General features: G+C 37.2%; 1 protein-coding gene across 1 annotated transcript; it reads left to right on the top strand.

The window, feature by feature from the left end:
* The first annotated feature begins 6514 nt into the window (after nucleotides 1-6514).
* On the top strand, nucleotides 6515-15827 carry LOC149673984 (sex peptide receptor-like). Its single transcript, XM_089839810.1, has 2 exons — nucleotides 6515-6739; nucleotides 13426-15827. The coding sequence occupies exon 2, from the start codon at nucleotides 13515-13517 to the stop codon at nucleotides 14733-14735; it is 1221 nt and encodes a 406-aa protein (XP_089695936.1). The 5' UTR covers nucleotides 6515-6739; nucleotides 13426-13514; the 3' UTR covers nucleotides 14736-15827.
* The last annotated feature ends 9581 nt before the right edge of the window (nucleotides 15828-25408 follow it).

The raw sequence follows: 25408 nt of genomic DNA, 5'->3' as shown, positions 1-25408 counted from the left end.
GATTTTCCAACAAAAAAATTAGAAGTAATCCTTTAAATCGCGTCTTGCACAACAAAAATTTTGATTCATTACTCATAAACCTTTGTTAAAATTTATATATATATATTTTTTCATCAGGTATAATGGTAATTTAATCTTAGTGTGCTTTAAGAATAGCTTTCGTCTAAAATGGCCTATAAATTAGTGGTAGAAGTTAATTACTCGAAGTTTCGAACTAATCTCACTTTAACGCTTTGCACAATTTAGAAATTATATCGCTTATAGACAGCCAATTACGGAAAATGTCTGAGATATTTCGCAATCGAGACTCTTTAATTGTTTCAAGCGAATTACGGGTATACTTCTATTAATCTCCTTTCGAAAAATGACCTAAAGTAACTTAAGAACAAACTGTAGGAGGCAAAATGAGTCGAAATAGGCTTAATCTCTGAGAAAGGAAGTTAAGCCTCGGTTGGAGCGAAGCTTCTTGTTTTTGTTTGTGGAGGTTTGCACCATCCAACTCGTCTATTAAAGGAAGGGGGAGACGTAGGAAATTGCATTTCGTAATGGTAAGATATAACTGCTAGGCCTTGGTTCTCCCTCCCGCGAGAGCGCATCCGGATTTCCGGATAAATCTTCCCTTATAACCATTTATTCTTTTGAAAACGAAGGCAAAATCGAAAATGATGACTCTGTCTCCCTCCTCAACGCCATTTCCTGATACTTTATCGGGGTTACGTAAACACATACGGTATACAACCATGGAAACCTATAGAAAATCTAAAGTTCACCACGAAATTTGACCTATTTGGGGTCACCAGCTTGATTACGTTTAATAATCATCTTGGAAAATGTACAGATCCTTTTAGATAATACTTAACACGTGTGTACAAATATATGTCGCAATTTAGGTTGGTTTTCAGCTGTGACTCTCGATGTTCCGATTTCGATAATTATTTTACATTTTAATTAAATACATGGTCTGTGTTATGAGCAGACAACGCGAGCTCGATTTTATTAAATATTTCCATCTGTGGCTTCAGATATTTGAGATCCATGGTGGTAGGGGAAGGAAAGTTTTCGCTCAAATCTTTAATTCTAGGTAACTGTATAGTTGTTTCAAAATTAATAAATATAAAAATTTCTGGTTCGAATTGCATTATTTGTAATTTAAATGTTGCCCCAAATATATGTCTATTTTCAAAATATAATAATTTATATTTAAATAAGTAAAAGTTCTTAATGACTTACTGAAAATCAACACCCATTACAAATGGCTTTACGTAGAAAGATGACCTATACTTCGTAATGCTAGAGACGAGAGCTAAATCAAGACCGACAAGCGAGAATTGACTACACGCGGTTTTTCAGTCCATCTTCCTATTTAGTCTATACTAAACCTTTGATAGTGCCTCACCAGGCGTCGCTTTACGAGAATCTATGACATATTGACATTTCACTTACGTCACCTCTCAGTAACCAGTGACAAACGTATGGAACATATCTTATGAACTAATGTAGATACAAACAAAGTTGTTTTCAAACGGCGACCATCTTGAAAAATGGCGTCAAGAAATGTAAAAAAGAAAATATTATGGAGAAATTCGTACGTTTCTATAGTACGTTGTTTTGAGATGCTCTTCAGATTAGTCTGGGTCACACGTGCCATACTATAGATGTTACTTCCAAGAAACAGCATATCCTCGGCTAATGACCATTGTCAAAATGAGCTTCCAGATTGTAAGCCTGGGTCAGAGAGCGTAACGACACAAAAAATATATCCTAACGACGTCACGGACTTTATTGTGATAAAGAGATCGTCCAAGAAAAGAATGGATCATTTCGACTGAAGAATCGTATAGTCTCTAACCTTTCCCAGGTTTTGCAGAGAAAGGCGGTGATAAGAGTAATCCAAGCCTTTCAACAGAATAGTCCCTATTGGGGAATCAAAGAGGGAAAGAAGGCTTTTAACGACAAGAATTATTCATTGTACTCCAGGGATTGCTCGATTCTGACTCCTCGAGAGTTAGAACTGTCTTCCACACGCAACGAATCCCCGCTTTTCTAATGGGACTCTGAGACTTCCAGAGAAAATAAGAAAATACTTAATGGAAAATACCAAGCTTTAGATTTGTAAATTTTTTATTTGAAAGAGCTTATAAAATTATGAATATTTCAAATTGGAAGCGTAGATAAATTTATTATATTAAAGACGATACAAGAAATTATGGTTTCTTAATATACCATACGCGTTAGGCCTATGTGCAAAAATTACGTCAGGACAGGGGGGTTATCAAATTATATTGGTCCACTGGTACCATCTGATGGATTATCACCATCTTTGTAGAGAGGCCTAAAGGCCCGTTTTCAATCAACTTTTTGCAAGCTTTTCGCTGTGGCTTTTTTGGGAACTTTTGACGGGCTTTCGAAGATAAAAAATCATACAAAAAATTGAAATGGAAAAGCTGAAACTCGTATCGTTTTCAAACAAGCTTCAAATGAATAAAAAATTACAAGTGGGCGTGACTTATTTATAAATTACATTTTCATGTGTGTAGACGTCATTTTCTTTTCGAAAAAAGTCCTAAACCCGTAGCAAAACTGAACGCGCCGAAACACTAGCTGCCTTTAATGTAAAAAAAAAATGCAGATAGTTGTAACCATGAAGACTGTATGCTTTAATCTAATTGGTGAATCAAGATTGACGACACTTCTAGCGCTTAAACAAAATGAGAAGCAAATATCAAATTCATTTAGATATCTGCTTCTCTAAGGTTTAAAGCCTGAAAAGACGAAAAGCTGAATTTGAAGCTTGTTTGAAAACACCAAGATTTTTTGCTTCGGCTTTCCGCTGCTACTTTTGAAGCAAAAGCTTAATTTTTGTTCAAAAAATCTTGATTGAAAACGCGCCTTAACGCGTTAGGTTCTGTTAGAAATCATTATTGCTCCTATCTTAATATTTTAAATGGATATATGAATTCAATTTGAAATACTCATTAATTTACAAGCGCTTTTGAATAAAATAATAAAAATTCTGCCTCTTTTAATGAAAAGCTTGGTATTTTCAACAAATCACAAAAGTATTTTTTAGAAATTTTAGTAGTCGAAATTTTTTTCTCTCCAAATTCTAGAGAGAAACACGATAAAACCATTGTTTAACGATAATTAGGGAACTGAATGACATTAACAACAGAACGTGTATATAGAGTAGCTACCAATCACATCAGTAACATCGAGAAATCAATAGATTGCTTAGACAGCGTATCAATAATTCATTGTGTGAACGCAACTTCAAATCTGAACTCGGAAAAAGTTACTAAAGGGACATTATAAAAGGACGCGACTAACCGACCGTTTGGAATCTCGCAAAAAAAAGTCCGTATCTTTTTTTTTTGTTCCGAACCTATTTAATATTTTACCACCCACGAGCATCAGGACGTTAAAGGATCAAATGTAATTTAGTAAGCTCCCTGTTGTTGATTAAAGTGAGAGTGACACGACATCGGCTTTGCGCAGTACTTGAGTGCGACGATTTTGTAATACAGGCTGACGTAACCTACCTGGTGAGCGATGTATATCTTTGTTAGTGGGCTGACGTTCCCTGTCGATGGTCACGATCCGTAGCCTTGACAGAACAACTCTCCGAAAACGGGGAAGGTAAAATCGTCCGATGGCCACATAAAAAATTCACGTACTATCTTCGCACTTGCAATATCTTATATATCAGGGATTTTCGATTTACGCTGACTGCACCGAATAGAGATTGGTTTCTTCATATATCCGTAAAGTCAGAAAACTGAATAGACCTTTTCAGTGTAAAAAAGGGGTAAGCAACTTTATGACGACACACATTGCCATATTATTTTGAGACAGATTGCAGTACCATCTAACAGTCGGGAGTTTCAATATTACGTCATCAACGAAATTCTTAAGTCAGTAACACATTTTTCCCCGCGTTTTTGACGTCACAAATATATTACGCTACTCCCGTCTTCCAGGTGTCGCTTTTCGACGAATAGGTTTTTAGAGACACTTTTTTTTCCGCTAGAAGCCAGTCTCTGTTGAGCGCAGCGTAGACCTAAAGTCTCTGGAAAATTTGGAAAATTCTGTGTCATATCTCCAGGGGGATCTCTGACGAACATCGAGGGTTGGAACGCGATGTAATTTAAATTTGATTAATCTTTTAAAATATAAATACGTGCACCAACTTAATTCAGATATTGGGGAAAAACACGGAGTTTGTTGTGGGATGGAACCTTAATCAAATTGAAACATTTCCTTCCATGAACGTAACCGAGCAACGCAAACTCTTTCCGAGGAACGCTCTTTGATCAAGTTGGTTAGATTCCCCAAGTTTCGGTTCCCTATCATTCTCAAAATTGAGTTTCCCAGGATCAACACGCAGTCAATAAATTTTTTTGTTGTTACCGTGCAACGCGTCTCTTGGGTATTATTTCTAATCGACAAATATCGCTGTGTTTGCAATTTCTTTGAGGAACAAATAATGCAATATTCATTTCTCAACGTCCACTCGGATCCCAAACCTACTTAGCTAATTGGTTAATTTGGAAGAGGCGTAACAAACGAGTAATTGTTCGTAAGTCTCCAGCGCTGATAACGTCGGTCTATTTTAAGCAAAGTAAATATAGCAAGAGGAATAGAAAGTTAAGTTAGCCTTTGCCAACGCATTGTTAGAGTTTTAGAGAAAGGCAAACATACATCAGTTCAGTTTGAAAAAATTTAAAAGTAGCTAAGCTTACGGTGTTGCCTGGGTGTTTATGGTGGGTATCAATTTGCAGCGTATAGAGTTTCCTACGTAGACTCTAAACATTAAATAGTCTTTAGCCCCGTATGCAACATCTGGACGATGTTTCTTTTCAGTTTTTTTACAACTTTAAAATTCAATAAAACCATGCTTCTTAACAGCGTTAATAGCTAGTAGTTCGCCTCCGTTCCGACATTATGGAGAACTCAACCATCAAACCATTTCTCGTGAACCTTCCTCTAGTGTTACCACGCGTTCATAAGATATGTTCCATAAGTTTAATGTCACTGATTACTGAGAGCTTGCCATGAAGTAACGTAGGTCATAGATTCTCGTAAAGCGACTTCTGCATGGTGCGGCACTGACAAAGGCTTAGTACAGACTAAATAGGAAGATGGACTGCAAAACAGAGTGAAGACCATTCTTGCTTGTCGTTCTCGAACTAGCTCGAGCTGTAAGTCTCTAGCATTACGAAGCATTGGTAGTGTCATACTTATGGAAACATCACTCTCTCAAATTGAAGCTTCTACTCCTCTCGCCATATTCTCTCTGTATTAAACCATTAGGGAAATGTTTCGAAGGTCAGAAAGGTTTTAGCTGTTTTATATGCGCTACCTAACAACATCCGGTGGGATTCTTACCAGAGGTGGAAAAAAGTTTGGGTAACAAGACAGCTTAAGTTTATAGAGGATTGTTTTTAATTTACGTGAGAAGGTTATTTGAGAAGCCAACCTATCTCTATAGGTAAAATAAGATTCCGTGTTAAGTTAAGCTAGTCACATACCAAACAAGGACCAAGGAAAAAGGATTACGGAGATACGCGCCAAATGGAAAAAGTTGGTTTTTCCCCAAAGATGTTTCAAATATACAGTATATATACAGCCTTGAAAACTATCTAAGCCAAGTCTTAAAGAAAAAGTAAGATGTATATAAAGTATATATTAAAATATGGCGGCATGGTTCAAACGCAAAAGAACGGATGGTTTAAGGGACTGGAAACCAGGAAGAGTTTCCTGTCTCTGTAGAGAATAAACACTAAAGATTCTTGGGCCGAACCTCGTGATGTTTCGTTTAGAAACTGACACTTTCTTACAATTTTTAAATTCAATAATGCGATGCTAAATTAGGAGTTATTTTTAAAGGTAAGAATAGGACTTCTTAACAGGCTTAATGGCTAGGCGGGTTCGGAGACCCAACCTTGAGGGACTCAACCAAACCCATTCTAAAACATTCCCGCTATGCAATAAGGTTTATAGTGAAAATGGTATAATACGTTGCTGAAAAACGAGTATGTCATGTTAAAGTTCTAAGTCTATTATTTGTCTACAAATGATTTCACTTCCTCCTTGTTCTAACACAGTCTATAATATCATATTGTTCTCCCAAAAAGGGAAACACCGTTCTTTAGTATTTATAAAATTAATTTTATATCATAACTACGTTACTCTATTCAAAATGCTAAATCTATCAACGGTTTATTAGTAAAAATGGAGCTGTTGAAAGTTATCTTCGAATGATTAACCCTTAACTAACGAACTAAGAAGTCGAGTTAAAAATATATAGTATTTGAGAACCACGAGAATGGCGCAAGCTAGCCTTAAAATAGGTTTAAGTCGATTTTAGCTATAGAGAATCCGAATCACCATGGCAACGCTCTTCTCCGGAAGATTTTTGTCCCGAATTTGGTATTGGAGCGCCTCTTAAACTAGAGTGGCCAATCTGGGAAGCACAGGCTTAGATAGGAGAGGTGAATCCAGTTCGAGACAAAGCTTCACTCGGAGAAGACAGCAGGCTCGCGCGTACCAATGCGAAACTCATTCGAGACGAAAAAGAATAAAATTTAATCGAACCATGTTTAAAAGCTAAGAGAACTTATTTCTAAATCCGCCGTCAAATTTTGTACCAGACTAGTTTTTTCCACCCGATGATGTCGTTGATTGGTTAAATTTCTGACAAGGGTATCAAATCAGCCAGGAGATTAACAAACAAGTGTAGGTAGGTACTCTGTGCTTTTACCAAACTCTATCATAACCGGATTCACTCAACAGGTGTATGAAAAGCACTTTGTTTCGTTACACGCATGCGTTTTTGAATTTAATGTTTAATGTTTAATGTTTTGAAAGTTAGAGGGGGTTAACCACGCTCACGTTGAGGTAGGTAGGAAGGTATAGCTTAAAGGTACACCAAATACGCCGAGTGACTGGCACCTTGCGGGGCTTTCAAGTAGTCCAGGGTATATGGTACAAACAATGACCTTGGAATTAACGCAACCCTTTACCGTCTGGCTCGTTACGTCATTGAATATGAGTTCCAAATAAGGAAAGGCGCTAGTTAATTAAATCTCTTCACTTAACACACGCGAAAAGTGAGACTGAGAATTTCCAAGTCGCGTTATTCCAGGGTTGTCACATATTTGAACAGCTCTCCCTCCCCGGGACTTTGGTCGTTTTGTCACTATCACTTCTAGAAAAGTACCATTGAATTATAAATATTTTAGTTTTTGCTAACACTTTATATAAATTACCGAACCAATGTAAAATTTCCTGACTTCTAAAACAAATTTAAAATAAATCGTAATTAACAAAATTATTCGTGTCTCTTACACTTTGTTAATTATGTTACGTAACTTGACATTGTACTCAGTCATAACTCTGTTCTTTATGCACAGTCAATTTCCGAATTTGACCAAACTGCTTAATTGATATCAGTATGGTTTTAGGTGTGGTTTGGTTAAGTTTATCAAGGTAACCCCTATAGTCATTAAGTCGGTTAAGAACGACCTCCTAATAAAGTGTCGTTATATTATTTTCTAAATAACCTTTTCACTTCACGCTGAAATACGGGTAAGCCCAAAAGACTATTTACATAGACATGAGACTCTTGCCGGATTACAATCCATGAAAACACCCGGGCAAGGCTGGGTATCTTAGGTATACCAGAAGGGGATAATAGAAGAAGGATGACACTCTGTATCCTCTTAATACTTTAGTTACTCATGCACCTTTTTGTTTGCGTTCCCGCTCATCAATCTTCAGATGGGCATCGCACCTTTCTGGGTTGAATTCTATGACTGCTTGGTACCAAATCCTCAGCAATCAACCCACGAACCTTGATTGTCTTGACGTTGGAAAAAAATCCACAAGCACATGCGTCTTGGCAAATAGTTAAGCTCTAATAGACTAATGATGAGGAAATTATTTATCGCGTACGTGACTCTGACAAATGTTAAGGGATGTTGGGGAGAATCATGTTACAATTACTCCGCTTTGTGGTACACTTCTCTCGAAGAGAAGTATTATTTACTTCTAGCTATACTTTAACATATAATCCTCACCACCGTATTAACAACGCGCGTGATTACGTAAAATCCCTCCAGACATCGAAATCAAGGCTTAACGAACATATATCTATCCACTGGGCAGTAAGTTATAAACTCCAATTAGGTAATTAGGTCTACAACTCTTAATAAAATAAACCCCAATGAAATATTTTTAAAGGTTTCGTGGTGTAACGAATAACGGCACTGGAATTCAATTTCCTTCGCGGCACGTTGGGCAAATATTTCCTCTTGCAATATTGAGTTACCTTAGAAGTCTTTGATCAAATTGAATTGAAGTTTAAGAGAAAGAAGACGGTCGATTCGCTTCTTCTAAGTCTTCTGTGCATGGCTTATATATCGTGTAAAATATGTCAGAACACGATGGGAGGAAGGGGGCTTTAAAACTTCCCAGAATTCAATTTTTCACCTCCATTCTTCAGTCTAGAAGCGAAAATTTATGGTTTTTGTCTAGCATACGAGAGTTGATGTCTTTGTAATGCAAATACAATGCTTCGAAAGCTATAGATATCAATAGTTGACAACGTAATAGATTTTTCTACTCCGGCGGTGTTTTTATTTGGATGGATGTTTTGCGCTATATGACTTTAGAAATAAAGTAGATTTTGCGATTACTAAGGCTGCTTGACGATTTCACCGATATCTGTTACTATTTTTGGGTCTGTGTTATGAAGGGGCGAATTTGCATGCGGTCTGAGATATTTCAGATAAATTTAGTGGCTAGAAGACTGGCACCTGACCAGTGACGTTCTGACCTCCCTCTTAACAAAACGCAACCATATACCATCCGGGTGGTATGATATGCTTATCACCTAACCTAAAACTGTCCTCTTTTCGGCTTTTCCCCAAGGTGGTCACTTCAGTTTGTGACGAGGAGAAACTTTTCGGCGAGAACTTTAGAATAAGTAACTAGATGCTTATATATAAACAAGAAGCGATATCTAGTTTACTAGGGAGAAGGTATAAGATACCTAAGTATTCGCGCGCCATAGTCTCAGTCCCCCTTTCAAAATACAAAGTGGGACGTAAAAGGAGACCGAGCTATTTCGCCTCTCCTCAGTGGAGAGTACGTAATTTTCGTCATTCGCGTCGCGCTGACGTGAGTTTTAAAGAACCAATGAGATGCTGGTTGTAATTTAGAGGCTGGGATTAACACCGGGCCTACGTTTGGACTGGAAATTAAGCTAGAAATGTGGCGAATTTATAGCTTCTCCCTAGTAAACTAGATATCACTTCTTGATATAAACAAAGAAATTTCTCATTCATTTTTAAGAGTTGCCCAAAACCTATTTATAATTTCAAAATCTGGTGAACTACAATAAATGCTTTTATTATTGCTAAATAGTAGCTTTAGTAGTCATTGTGAAAAGCGCCATAGTTTAGTTAGGGGCACGCGTTCTATACATAAAGGTTTTATTACAGGTTAAACACGGGTGTTACGAATTGGCGAGTCTTTTTTTACTGAGTTAATAGCTATAGAATAGTATAGCAATCCGTTGATCCCCTTTAGCCCTTGGCTCGTGGCTTTCCAGACTCTATTAGGAAAATTGTTTCTCGAATTCATTCTCATTTGCATGATTCCCTAATTTATTCCTACAATCAAGGTAGAGACAAATCTTACACGCTACCCAGTGACTGCCAACAAACCTGTACAAAAGTGGTGCACGCGTTATAGCTTCATTGTGAAAGTAAATTAACTAGAAGTTTTCAATATTTAAGTAAGTTCTGACTGATTGATTGATAATCAACACCCAGCCAAAACCGCTTAAGACGCAGAAATTTTTCAGGGACGTTACTCTTAATTATTAGATACATCGTAAGAAAGATTTTTATAATTCACTGACATCTTGAAAAATGGCGGCCAGAAATGTAAATAAAAAACATTTTTATGGTATAACATTGATTAATTACACGTTCAACCATGGTTCAACCCATTTAATACAGAGGTTGTCTACAGCCTATAGACGGTTTTGATTTATAAACCACCGCAACACCACGTGACGCTTTTATCTGATAGCACGCTTATTACTCTCGTGATCGCCAATTAGAATTATTTAATTCGGTTTGTTACTAAACAACGCTTCGCTTATCAAAAATTGGCATTAGACTTGGCACGTCAACTTTTAAAAAGTGCAAAATTTATTTTGAATAAACATATTATTATTGGAAAGTTTTAATAATGGGTTTGTTTTTAGTTTATCAATAATAAGCGATTAAAAATTGTTCAGGTTCTATTTCATTTTCCCTGTGCCTGTGCCTTAACTGATAAAACTCATCGACAAGAGTACGTGCTATAAAATAGAATAACATTTACAATCTCATTTTGACCACGATAATTCAAATGCGTATTCCACCTCATTGACCCGAAAGTATAACAGCGTATAACTTGAAAAGTAAACTTAACACGCATTAAAGTAACGGAAAAGGTACCCGTATCATTAAGCTATTTGTTTTGCTCCACTCCATACAACTTTGAGCTTAGGGCCTAATTATTATTTGTTTTCCTAACTGTTTCATTGTTTCGACCTAGAGTAGCTTTGTTCATATAGCTTCGGTGAATACAGTAGATAAAGAAAGCCATTTTATAAGACATTAAGAGTTTTGGGAACGCCTGTCCTTTTTTCGTACATTCAACCTGCCAGAGTGGACCAACTACAGTTTCAGATAATTAAGTACCCGCCAGTAGCGCGACGCTGTACTTTGTAAATAGTAAACTAAACTAATATGTGACAAATACCGCACTGACTTTAAAATGAATCGCCGAAAAAGGTCAACAAAGGTTATTAATGGGCGCCACCAGAGGCTTGCGGGAGCTCTTTATCAACACTAACAAACGGTGGGCTTGCTCTTACCTCTTGCCTTCACTTCTTCATACCTTATTCTAGTCGCCAAATTTCAAGATGGGCGCCGTTTCGAAAAATATTTATTAATTTATGCCTACTACTTAAAAGTATAACGTTCCTGCAAAATTTCAGCTTCCTAAAATGTGTAATACGCATTGATTGTCACTCAGTCAGTCAGTCAGGACTATCTGCACTTATAAATCATGTTTTATAAGCTTAGCGCTGTCAAAGCGATATACTAAGTGACCTACAGATTTAAGTGTCTCGCTCTTTCGGCTGCAATAGGGTTACAGGGTTCAATCAATCAACTTAAGCCCGTGGATTAGGCTTAACATCCCGAATGAAATACATTCTAATAAGGCTAGTGCTATTTGTTAGAAGCTAGACGACAATGAAGCGTTAACACCCAAGGTTGAACTCGGTGACCGTTCTACCATCACTTCGTCTGCTCTGTTCTCTGGTTTGTTAGAATCCAATCCAATAATTGCCAACCAAGAGAGGAGAGATTGAAAGAGGTGATCTTATTAAGTAGTGCGTCGGCCACAATTCTCACTTGGTTAGGCTTAAGTAAATTTCGATTATGGTCGTTGGGATTTGTTCCTGTTGCCAGATTTGATGATCTCTGAAGTATCGCTTTATTAAGATCTAGTTCTAACCTACCCGGCGTTTCTCGAGCCTTTGTGGCACTACAAACCGCGAAAGAATTACGCATTCACGTTTCAACTGAATGCTATTTAGTCTTTGGACCCACCCGTATGAAGTATCTGTATGATGATGTTATTATTTTTGGAAAATAACTTTCAAATTCAATGAAGCGATGCTTAATTAGGGGCTCATCATAGAATTGGACGTTGTTAATACGCCTAATGGCATTAAGACTCCACTGGCTCAATCTTCAAGAACTCAATTCCCAAACCACTTCTAGTGAACCTTCCCCTTAGTGTTACCGATATCAAATATGCGGTTTGGTCAAATTCAGAAATTAATTAACGAATTGTGATTTTACATAAGGAACAAAACAACAAATAAACGATTTTCTGAAATATGTAGAAGTTAAAACCGTACCCTTTCTGTTAAAATTGTATAATTTGGCAAATATCCGATTCCTTTTAGATACTGGGATTTAATTAAATACCGCGTAAATGACAGCCGCTATAATTACATCCACCCAATTTCGTAATTCATTGGACTAACAGTTGGTTTTATATTTTCTTTTTGCTTTGGCATTAATTACTTATCACGTTGCTACAAGGGGATTGACTTTAATTGCAATTCCTAATTGGCTAATTAATTGGAAATATAAAATTACACGTTTCTCTCAAATTCCCTGTCCTTAATTCGTTATACACTCGCGACATATTCAGTGTCTCAACCCGAGTACCTATTACAGCGACTATGCGGAGGACGTAAATGAATATCTGATTTTATTTTCTGGTATTTCAAGGTCGAGATGCTTGGTGGAGGAGGAGGGAATAAATGTAAATGAGATGTATTATCCTATGCTCACCGTGTAATAAAAACAAAACACTGAATACATGTGATTATAATTTTCACAGCACGAGGAAGGGAGAGTAAATGAAATTCTTATTTTTTTTCTGGTATTTCAAGGTCACTCGAAAATTTAAAGCTCACTGCACTGTCGGGTTGCGCAAAGTTGCTTCTATACAACGATATTCTACAAGTCGGAAATATTTAGCGCTAATGCGATGAGCACCTTAATCTTTCACAAACGCTTTCCAGAGAATTCCCTTTAATATTTTGCATTTTTCTTTTCATCTGTGGATTAGACGATAAACTTATAATAGTTTCTTTTTCACTTCCCCGCCCATCCTTACTCTAGAGATTAAGTGGGATACGTGAACGTCTCTGGGTAGTCCTACCCGAGGTAAGGAATAAGATAGTCTTATCTCCTCTGTCTCAAAACGGAGGGAAGTCCAGACTCCAAAGGAAGTCACGTTTTTTCTTTACGTTGAGTGTTTACGGTGTAGCGAGCAAGTATGGCAAGGCTTAATGAAAGGCGGGAGGGATCAGTTGCCTTAAGTAGCTAGGGAAACTGTCAGGCTAATCGTGTACATCTCCCCTGAATCCTTTCTTTGGGGGATTATAAAAAAAGGAAGTGACCAGACTTGCTCTATACAAAAAGTATGGGAACTAAACCTTGACAATACTTTGAATATTTAAGTAGTTTTTAATCTAAGCGAGCGAGAAAATAGCTTTTCTCTCTCTTTAAGTAAGGTAACAACAATAAGTGTGGCACTATACGTTAATGATGGCAAGTTTACTAGTGAAACAAGGTTTTCGCCGACCGATTGGTTCTTTGTCAAAACTTTGGTAGCAATGAGAAAAGCCATACCTTTTGTTATTACGTTACTTGCGCAGTTGAACAGTAATAATTTTTCTTAGAGGTTTAAGTTTAGCTCGTTCGCTCAAAGTTGAAGTTTAGACAACTTGGAGCTTTGTTACTTAAATACTTAATGACGTCGTCAATTTATATTTTATAGGTTTCTTTACAGTACCGTTGCTAATATGTCAAGCGCCAGTTGAAGCAGGAAGCTCGTTAGGCTTAATTAAGATAAATAAACAGCCAAGAATGGATGGAAACTCGGATTTCCCGGGCGGTTCCCTAGTGACGCTCATATTTAACACGAGCGAGAATGTCAGTTACTACACCGACTCTCCTCTTGGGATCGATTCGAATCGTACTCCGGAAGCTTACGAAGTTCCGGGTCTGGTTAACGTCACCAAGGACTTCCCGTTCCAGTACGCCATGCCATTGTTCGGCTATATCATGCCTTTCCTGCTGCTGATCACCATCGTGGCTAATACGCTCATCGTGGTGGTACTCTCTCAACCGCACATGCGTACCCCGACAAACATGGTACTCTTAACTATGGCCATCTCGGATCTCTTGACTCTGGTATTCCCGGCACCTTGGTACTTTTACATGTACACTTTGGGCAACCACGCCAATGTTTTGTACCCGCCCAGCGCTTGTTACGCCTACCATTGCATGATTGAGATTCTGCCAGCGTTCTTCCATACGGCCTCGATATGGTTAACCCTCGTCCTAGCCGTTCAGAGATACATCTACGTTTGTCATCCAACAGCGGCTAGATTTTGGTGCACCGTACCACGCGTGGCGCGAGCTATGATATGGGTCTTCGTTTTGTCAATGATTCATCAATCCACTCGCTTTTTCGATCGCGTATTCGACTCGGTTCGTTTCCGGTACAAAGGAGAAGTTCGTTGGGGATGCCGAGCCAGTTCGGCCCGATGGGTCAGTCAAATCGTCACCGAAAACATTTACTACAGCGGTTACTACGTTTTTCGAATCTTGTTCGTCCATATTGGACCTTGCGCGGCTCTCGTCATACTCAATGTCTTGCTGTTTGTCGCGTTACAAAACGCCCAACGTAAACGGGACAGACTCTTCAAGGAGAACAAGAAGAACGAGTGTAAAAAACTGCGTGATAGCAACTGCACCACCTTAATGCTTATCGTCGTTGTAACGGTGTTTCTAGCCGTAGAAATACCCTTGGCCGTTACAACCTTACTCCACGTTATGAAAAACGCCCTCGACTTAAACATAGCCGAATACGATGACCTCAACGCTACCATTCTCTTCACTAATTTCTTCATTATTCTAAGTTACCCGGTAAACTTCGCCATTTATTGCGGAATGAGTCGACAATTTAGAGAAACATTCAAAAACCTTTTCATGACAGGGTATTTGGTTAGCAAACGCGAAGGTTCTTCTAGATATTCTTTAGTTAATGGCCCACGTACCTCCACAAATGAAACTGTACTATGAAGAGTTACTACCCAAAATTTTACTTAACCTCTAATGAACAATTAACAAGTTTACAAGTTCGATTCAGAATTTAAAATTGAATATGTATTTTCTGTGGAAAGAAAATAAGAGATTCCGATGACGTGTATATGTACATATATATATTTATAATATGTTCAGGAATACCCATGACAAACATTCTTCTAACGTGGGTCTGGACAAAACAAATTAACTCAAAATAATGATAGAGCATTTTATACAACGTTAAAACGACTTCATTGCTGCTATGGTAAAATGTAATTACTTTCCAGTCAGATTTAATTATAAATGAAATTGTTTAAACGGAAGAGTTAAATAAAAATATCACGCTTCCAAATACTCTAAAAAATTTTAATTGAAAATTAAATTGTTAAAGACGAAGCGTAGTGCGTAAACACAGAGAAATATATCCAAATGAATAATTAAGAGGTATATATTTAAAGAAAATAGAGTGCATTTGACGTAACGTTGATGTTAAACGTAACATGACCTAACTATAACTAATTTGAAATAAATTTCGTTGAATTGTAATCAACATAAAAGCCAAAAAAAAAAAACGAAGTCCCCAGAATTACTAAAACTTAAAAACACATAAAAACAAACGTATAAAAACATACAATGCTGCCTGTCTTTCATTTGTAAATACATATATAACAATATTACTAAGCCTAATTAGAAACCCGCTAAGCCAAATTGTAAAACACGTGACCCGTAAACAATTGACGTTAAATGAAAAATACAATATATCGTTGGAAAAAAATGTTATTTTTGTTGATGGTATACTGTGATAGTTAAAGTTTTGTAAATAAACAAACAAGTTTTATCGATCAATATTTTGTAGGAATTTATTTTATATATAAATTAAAAAGTCGGTTAATCATAGCTAAGGAATTCAGGGGCTCACCTCAGCTCTGATTTATCCGTTACTTAAATTTAAATTATTTAATTAATATCAATTATAAATTATAACTTAAAGTGCTTGGTCGTAAATTAAGATTAATTAAAAATAAAACGTTATTTCATTTTATGTACATGTAATGTAAAAATATGAAGATATAATAAAAATATTATATAGACAAAATATGTCAAGTTCCAAGTTACTAAAAGCATAAGTGTATAAAATGTATTCTATTAGTGAAACATTTGCTGTGCTTTCTATTGTTTCAGCCTAACGAGATTTTAAAGTTTACCACCCTATTATGGTTGGTACCTAACCTTTGACAGTTGCCCACCAGGCGAGAACCTATGACGTTACTCGCAGTAACCAGTGTCGAACCTTTGGAACATATCTTACAAACTTTTGGTAAGAGATTTTAGAAACTTTTGGTACCAGTGTTAACATTTTAGGAAATATCTTAACAAATGTTTAAAACTTTCTGTTTAAGTTCGAATTAGAAACAGAGTTCCAGAAAGTTGTAGTCAAAGGAAACATTTAAAGCCGAGTTTACACGACACACTTCGAAACCGTTTTCAACCTTTATGGAGATTGGAGAGTCAAAATGGAACATTTTCTTGTTCAACGTAGATATCTTTCATTAGAAATTACGATCACTATTTTGAAAGAAAGCTAAATTAGGCCTTTCCGAAAACTGTTCAAAACGATTGCAAATTGTCCCGTGTAAACGCGGCTTTTGTTACGTTTCACGTAAGTCACTCCACGACTAGCTCTAAGAAACCACAACTAGCGTTGAACTTATGGACCTTATCTTATAATATAAATTTACGGTAAATGATTTTTAGAAACTTTTGGTAAGAGGGTTAAATTATAGGAAATACAGTAACAAATGTTTAAAACTTTCCGGCGAGGTTTGAATTAGGAACTGAGTTCCAGAAAGTTGTCACCGAAAACGAAGGAAACAACTAAATTATGTTTCAATTTCGGCTCTACAACTACAAGGCTCCTTTTCACGAAACCTTACAAGGCTAAGGTTCGCTCGGGCAACTATACAGAGATTTATACCAAATGAGAAAAGTTCGAAAAATATACTACACAACTTCTGTCCATTATGGCCAAAGACAATATAGCAAGAGGAACAGAAAAGTATTTTACGTGATTGGCAAATTCACTATATCTCTTATTGGCTGGAATATCTCGTCTGCTTAAAAACTAAATTCGTCTTAGACCCAGAACGATTGAAACTCTACCAAGCAGACTATTAAACAGACGACGCGATCAAGTGACCCCCGGATCAAGAAACCTACCTACTACTCTAACCTTCTACTCCTCTTGATATATTCTCTTTGATTACGGGTTGTTAAATGATGTGCGAGAGGGTGCTAGGGTAACACTGGCCTACCACGCATGATTGGACTGCGTTAAAGTCCGTGTCCCCTTTGTTTCCAAAGATGAAATATCCCTTTAGGGATACAAGGGAATATGGCGGGGGGAAAAAATGAAAGTTTTGGTGGGAAACGAACGGCTGACGTATTTGGCGCCCCCAACTCTGAACCTATAGCTATAGCTCCCTCAGATATCTAAATGATTTACGATATCTAAAAGTTCCTTCGCAATACATATATTGCAATAGAAAACTTTATTTCCTATTTCTATAGCTCCCGGTTATATCATGGGCCCTGGTAGAAGTATATTGGTAGAAGTGAGTGATTGAATTCAGACAAGTAGATCTTGTTTTCTTAGTCTTCTTTGCCATTTTCTCGGGTCAAAGGTTGTCAGTGACAACAGGATATTTTATCATGAATATTACTTTTTATAAATAAACAATTCAGGTTATGATTTAAGACATACTGTGACCCACAACGCTGCAACGTTGAAAGCTGCAATTTTATTAAACCCAATGAAATTTCCCCACTAAAATCCAACTCCGAATTTTCCCTCACATTTTACCAATTTTCTTCCCTTCATTTCATTCCTGAAAATGTCCCCTCAAGCCTACAAAGCGCTATGTACCAACATGAAATCCTAGACACACAAAAAGGAGAGTCCAATACAACAACCCTTCTTGAGTCCTGTGTAGCCTAGTATTAACATTGAATTAAACTTAAGATAACAACAATGGGATGGCAACTCGTCTTTACTTCGACTTAGGAACTTTTTAAGTTGAAAGTATTTTTTTCCTCCTCATGAAGATTGACTTTGTAGTGAAGACGTCGTCGAGAAAGAGTACGGCCACCCGTTGCCCTTAGGATATGTGTATAATACTATGTTCACCCAATATAAACTAATGAATGCGAGGCTACAATGTATACGTAATACTTATATATCAAACACTTCTTCCCCTAAGACTTTGTCATTCATTCTCTTTCATTGAACATAATCCCACCGGAACTAGCTCCCCTTGGAAGTGGAAGATGCGAATTACGCTTTGATAGATTCGCTTTGGAGTTATTGCATATTGCGACGACTTCAAGGAATAAGGGTGAAATATTAGGCCTAAAAGATCGATATTTCAGAAGAGCCAAATTTATGAGAATACGATACAAGAGCTTTCTGTAAACGAGGGAAAAGTCACTAGCGGAAAAATTCAAACTAGTCAGTTTTCCACGTCTCTGAATGTTATTTGTTATTAAAAATTTTCAAATTAAAGTCTAGGTTTGAGAAACCACCATCTCTTCAAATTCATATTTTAATATAAACAAATACTAAGAAATTCGTGGAATAATATTGGGAAAAGAATCATGGATTTTGTAAGCCATATGGGACAGAAGAACTGGGCGCGCTTTGCGAATACAAAAACCATGGCTCAAACAACGGGAATTGAGGATTCTAGTACATCAAGGTCACAATCCCTATTATGCAATTAGTACCACCTGACGGATTCGTTCAACAGATATAATCCCTCGCCTGCCGCGATGTGGGACTATCCCTATTAGACGACTAGTACCACCTGACGGATTTGTCCAATAGGGTGCTTCGCGAAGTAGCCTAACGCGCAGTGCCCATTACGGAAACTTAATTCCTCGTAGCTTCTATAATATAGCAGATAGAAACGTCGTTCCAATTGATATATTCATTATTTCATATGCTCTTTCGATTAAAAAAGAACAAATACTTTATCGTAGTGATTTCCTTTAAGCGAATTCCTTCAATAAAATAATTAAATTAATTAATGTTTAAAATGGCAATTGAGTCACAAAAAATTATTCCTCAGCTAGTCCTCTTTAAAATTGCAAAGTCCATAATAAAATGAGGGCGGTATAAATTCTCATTTTCAACATAATTTCCCCTTTTCGAAAATTTCAGGTCGTTTCGAGAGATTCTTCGTGTAAACATACCAAAAAAAAATCAACATTAGAAGTTGGTAATTTTCTAGATAGAAACCGTGTATTCTCTGGCGCAACTAAGGTTGCTTTTTAATATATCTTGAAAATCAATCTTCTTTTGGTAAACACGTGAAGTAACGGCGCTAGCAATTTCAATGAGAAATCGTCGCGCAACACAAGAGAAAGAAATGTAGCGGAGAAATTGAATCGTACCTAAACCAACCAACCGCGGATAGTTATTTCAAATCCCTGGGATATTGATAGAGAAATTATACCAGAGTTTAGAAAGAGGGGTGGATTTTTAACTTCATTCGGACTTCATTTATTCCCATAGCTATCAACAGTGAGTAAGTGCTAGCAGTAACAAACGCCAACGTTGCTGATCTTCACGACATTTTCGTTACTTTTGGGGTAGTCATTTTAAAATGCGGTGACAATCGTACCAGGTTCAATACTAGAAGTGGTAAGGCCAGTCTGTAGGATATTAATGAAAGAACGTCTTTGCATTTTTTGATAGCCGCCTTTTGTTCAAGATAACCACTGATTTTAAAAATATTTCTTGGTATTAGCTAACTAAATACAAGAGAACCTGTCCCCAAAATGTAGATTGCCAATGTAAATATGTCGCCCTTACAATCAACAAAAGGTTACCTTTAACATTCAGGACGGATGTACTTCTTATGGCAATAGCCTTTCCATAGGGCATAGTTCATAGGGCATGTACCTAGTTGACCTCTAGATACTGGGGATTTAATAGCTATGGCTTATACGAACCAGTCAGTCAAAACGAAGCCTTTATGATGTATCAAAGATTGAAAATCCTGATGTAGCTTCTATGGAAGGACGTCTTTCGAGAAGGGATAAAGGTTTTATGACGCGGGCTACGCACTGCAGCGGCGGGGTTTCTAAAACGGGCCTTTTTACTGTCCACCATCCGCGATTTCCAATAAAAAGCCACCCTCGGGGTTTATCTAGGATTAAAAGTCTATACAACATCTCCTTAGGTGGTTGAACTTTTGACCAGAACCTCCAGAGGCGCTTATTTCTTACATAACCATGCAGGAATACTTCTAATGGACACACGCTCTGTTTCTATGGCATGATGTATTGAACTACGATTTCCACGAGAGAAAACTGTCTTTGTGCAAGGGGATGAACGTTTGCCACGCCCACTTTAGTCAGTTACGTTTCTATACCTATTGTTTTTGGTAAGAGCTAAACTTAATTGCGCTTCATCGTATAACATCAATTGTTTACGCCTGTTTCTCTTTCAATTCGCACGGTATAGAAATACGACGTCTGCGATCGTAACAGGTTTGGCGCGAGGGGACGACGTAGGACACGCCCACTTTGGACAGTCACATTACAATAACTATTATTTTTGGTAAGAGGTAAACCTGAGCTTCCTTATTATATCAATTGTTTCCGTCGTGTTTCTCTTTCAAGTATTGTTTGTCATTCTGTAAAAGACGTCTGCTTTGATGATAATACACAAAGATTTAATACAGTACCCTTTAGAAAAATCGCCGCTTTTTTGACGCTTTTTTTTTCTCGCAGCCTCGGGGTTAACAAAGGCTTAGTAAATTTCTTTTGTTTCAAAGTGATACGTACGAGAATTTCTTAGGTTCAAAAGAAAACCCTTCGCTTCCTTAAGAAGTTTTGGTACAGTACCAACAAGTGTTCATGTTGAAAGAGCCGCGAGACATTAGTTGTCCTGATTTCATTTTGAAGTCGTTATAGGAAGTCTATAATGGAAGACCTAAAGACAACTATTATAGGTCTAAAAATAAAGGATTTCGTAGGAACAATACAACAGTTGGAATCCTTGATATTCAAAAGCCGTAACACATCTTTCTCACTTCATAGTATCTATTTTTCTATGGCAGACTTATGAAATATGAGTAAACTGCATGGCTACCTCTACTTAAGGCAGTGCCCACATAATAGGTATTATAATTCGCTAGGGATGGATAATGCGCAATTTGTAGCTTGAAACTCGTAGAATAACGAATATCTGACGCTTTCGTGATTCCGAGTTGGACTGGGAGAAAGAAAACGTTCGACAACTAACACCAAGAATCTAAAATCGATGAAGAGGAAACACACGAGTACAAGGTGGTGTTTTTATGTAGTTTATGGTTTCCAATATTGTAGGCCTTTCCAGAACTGTGAACAAAACAAAAAAATGGAAAAAAATAACTAGTTTCTTTCAATGCTCAGTGCTTCGTTATTTGTGCCATGGTTATTTGATTTAAATGGTTGCCGGAATGTGGAAAAAAGAAGGGTTACACGCAAGGGGATTTTTGCCGTTGGGCAAGTGTTTGTTTCCAAACCGTTGATGAGTCAGAAGAATGAATAGAGTATGGCTAGCAGTTCTGTTTGAACCTGTACTTGACTAAGCTGCCTCACCAAAAACCTGACAACACTGCACTGAAGTTGATGATAAAAGAGAGGGGAGGAACATTTACAGTGAAAACTATCTATAACCAATTTCTTCAAGTATTCCTGACTGTGCAAGGAAGTGTAAACCCAATTTTCTAGACTCTACCTACGACTTACGAAAAAAGAAAACGTCAAACACGGCGCCGTTAAAACCATATCGGTTATTTCCTTACGTGATATTTTTGTACAAAAAAAAAAATTCTTTTTCTGTAAGTTTTCTTTAAAACGCAGTTTTTTAAGGGTAAAGTTTCGAAATTCGTTGCCATGGAAACGAAACTAATGATAACGATTTTATCCATTTTTTACTCCTTTTTCATTTTTCCAGGTAATATTTTTGGCGTAATTTTGAAAATGAGTACTAATTGGACACTGGACCCTAATTATCGAAGGTCATTAAGGATTTAAAGGTATAAATACGGTGAAAACAAGGATTAGGGCAAAGGTAGGTTGGTCGTACGGACTATTGGGAATAAAGACAAATTGCTAGATGGAAAATACGTCTAGGCTAGGATTATTTCTAATTATCGAAGCATTTGCGAGTGACGTAACGGCATTGATTGGTCGAAAGATAAAGCCCAAATATTCATGGTTCTATAGTTGAAACGTGGCGCTCTGTAAATGCAAAAACCACGGTATGCCTGCACTAGTATAAGGGGGATTAGAACTCTATTATATCAAGGTCTAAATAACAAAACATCGATATTTAAACTAACAAATAATTTCCTTTCAATATTGGAAATATTATAGCACTTAAGCCTTGGTTCAGTTTTTCACGCAATCCTTCAGAGTAAAAATTTTTTTTCACCTTCAATATTACGTTTCTTTTGTCAGTAACAGTAATATATTTCTATAGCAAAAAAAGAGCTCAGTCTTTTCCGAGTTATTACCCAAAGTGTAAAACCGTGTAGTTTCCTAATTACGGAAAAGGTTACGCGTATGTTTGCGAAGGACTTATTTCTATACCTCTTGAGGGTATTAACATTAAGACTTGTATTCAGCCCATAATCTGTAATTGTCCATTGGTACAAGTACTATACCGCGTCAGGCACGCAAAAATACGATAGATAAAGGTCACAAAGTTAAAATAGGTTTACCCAATTATTTTGTAATTATATATACATGTACGAAGTGACTTTGTATCTAACACCGTTTGACCTTTCATTATTGCTTGTTGACAACAAAATTAACAGCACCCACGGTAAAATATAAACAAACTACAAGACATTCAAAATATACTCACACTTATCCTTACAATCCATTGAGTTGACCTAAGGGTGCCGCGAACGAAGAACACGTAACCTTGTGATCTTTTCAGAAGCGATATTCCGTTTTTCTATGGAAGAAACATTTTTTTCAGAAATAACCTTTTTCGGTCAACTTAAAAAACTATCTTCCATAAAAAATTCAAACTTAGATACTCATAAAAATGAGGGAACAAAGAGTTGCCTACATTTGAGAGGTTTTTAAATTATTAAATCAAAATATAAGTTTATCTATGACGTCATTAAATCTAATTAGTAACGTAACTGTCTTCAGTTCTTTCATGTACATGGAGGAAATATAAAGGTGGAGAAACGACAGGACCGTCTCTACCAGCTAGGTTCGTGATGCCAACCGCCCACAACGAAAGGATGAGGTGGGTCGGAAATGTTCTGTCACGTGACAAACGATCCTTGTAGTGCACTTGAAAATTTCTCAGGATACTCTCCTACTTGTGGGCGGAAGAACTATCGGATGGATAGAGAAAGAAAAAGCCTCTTCTCCTTCTATTTTTCCTCCATGTTCTAGAACAGGTAATGATAATATGAGCACATCACTGACGTCTCAAGCCGGGCGGGGGAGGGGCTGGTTTGAGATGTGCGGGAAAACGGAGATTGGAGAATAGGATAGAATTAAGGTGCATCCATCCAAGCCAAGGGTTAGCAAAGGTTGCAGGGTAGAATCTCATTATGAGGAACAGATCATTTACGGTTCCGCGGCATTGTTTTACCAATTACGGCCAAGAGAATATATTCGATTTCCTGTCCAGGATGCTGAAAAGAAAAACATCCTATCGAGAATAAAAATGTAGTAACTCGAATTTTGATGAAAATATTTGGGAAGACATTACGCCCGTGATTGCCAAAGTGTATATTAATGGTTCCCTAACACTTTTCGCCCAAGCGGGAATAAACCATTTTGGCCAAAGCTGGAGCGAACACTTTTGGTCCGAAGCCGGGATGAATACTTTCGGGTAAGGGCGGAAATACACGATGTTGGGTAAGGGCGGAAATACACGATGTTGGGTAAGGGCGGAAATACACGATGTTGGGTAAGGGCGGAAATACACGATGTTGGGTTGGGTAAATTTCGGTTGAAGCGGGAATATATATAGCTTATGGTGAACCATAACTATTGGGGCAAAAGAGATTAGGAGTAATGGGGATACAAAAAAAAAACTGAAATATTGTGGATTGATAGAGTGACCCTTATTTCCGTGAAACTATCTAGACTCGAAGACTTCAGAGATATAGAGAGAGAGTTACAATCTTTAGACCCTGAAGAATAGTAAGTATATTCTCTCCTCCCCTTACGATATCCTTAGGTCTTTATTCTAGCCGGCTCAGTTTCGATAAGGAGAAAATCAGAGCCCCCCCTCTCTCTCTCTCTCTCTCTGTTTTCGTCAGATTTGGGAATCAACGAAGCGTACAGCAAGCGTCGTTATACGAAGCGCTTGAACAAAGTTTCCGTGGAGCTGGCTCCTTTTCTTTCGAGAATAAAAACACCCTAAAGATAATGGGGATGATACAACAAAGTTTTCGGGAACCCTCTTTTAGTAATCACGGAGAATTAGAGCCTCAGGTGAACGACACATTATTTACAATGGCTCTTTCTTTCAAGAAGGCACCTGCACGACGTTGAAGAATGAGACTAGCACCTTCATGAACTTTGAAGATCTTAAGAGGACGAGAAAAGCAACGCCAGCGCCAAGGAAAAACACCCATCTCATTTACTCCCTCTCTAGTGTTCGCACCGTTAGACTACGGTAGTTACTGCAGTTCGTTTCGGTCTCGTAATATCAGAGTTTCTTTGACTGCCTGTTCCATTTGTTTTGCCTTACCTTTTGTCTTACGATTAAGTCAATTATTAATCCACATTTCTCTTTAATTATTCTATTTATTTCAGTGGAATAATTTCAACGCTTCTTTACTTTAATTAGGGGCTACTTAAACTGCATTTCTACTCATTTTCCTTCATAATGCTTTTGAAATTCAGTTTTTGTTGTTACCTTTGCGATAATTAGTTAAAAATAATACTTATTTCACGAGAACAAAATTGCGAGTATAACGGCTATAGTTTCAAATATTTAATATAATATATGCTCTTCATTCCAAATAAAAATTAAAAATTAAAAAAAATGCTAACCGAGAACTTTCCTTGTAAATCCTTAACTAACTAACTTAGCACACAGCGAAAAGCTCGAGCGACGGTATACCGTCGCTCGAGCTTTTCGCTGCGTGCTCAGCAATACGAAACATTTCAGAGAGAATTAAAGCGTGAAGAGTAGAAATCGAAGGGACCAATAACCCGGCGCGAAAATACCTTTCATCCCATTCTAATCTCGCATTATAATACCATAAAGGGTTGCGTGGCGTATACAACCACTAATTACTAATTAAAATTAGACGAAGCTCGAGGATAAGCTCTTTAGGTGGTATTAAAGACGGGAACAATGAATTCCGTAAATCCCAGAGTTTCGATAATCTCGGTAACTTAGAAAGGGCTTTTCAATCAATTAACTTCTATTCAAGTTGCTCCAACATCTGTTGGGCATTGATTTAGTAAGATATTATTAGTCCACGTGTTTTTACTATACATATTACAAAACGGCTTTGTAATTGAAAATTAATTTCAATACGCTTAATTCATATTGCGAAGGACTTACATACCCACGCATTGAAAAATAATTAAACTTATAGGTCCACATCCAAGCTCTTAGACGACTATAATAC

The sequence above is a fragment of the Phalangium opilio genome, unplaced genomic scaffold (assembly GCF_054372755.1).
Source record: "Phalangium opilio isolate 3A_F unplaced genomic scaffold, DU_Popi_V2 ptg000048l_1, whole genome shotgun sequence".
Classification (NCBI taxonomy): domain Eukaryota; kingdom Metazoa; phylum Arthropoda; class Arachnida; order Opiliones; family Phalangiidae; genus Phalangium; species Phalangium opilio.
The sequence above is the reverse complement of the archived record's forward strand: the minus strand, read 5'-3'. Positions and strand labels throughout refer to the sequence as shown.

What these genes read in the sequence shown, in the direction of transcription:
- LOC149673984 (XM_089839810.1), top strand. Translation starts at nt 13,515, where the DNA reads ATGGATGGAAACTCGGATTTCCCGGGCGGTTCCCTAGTGACGCTCATA.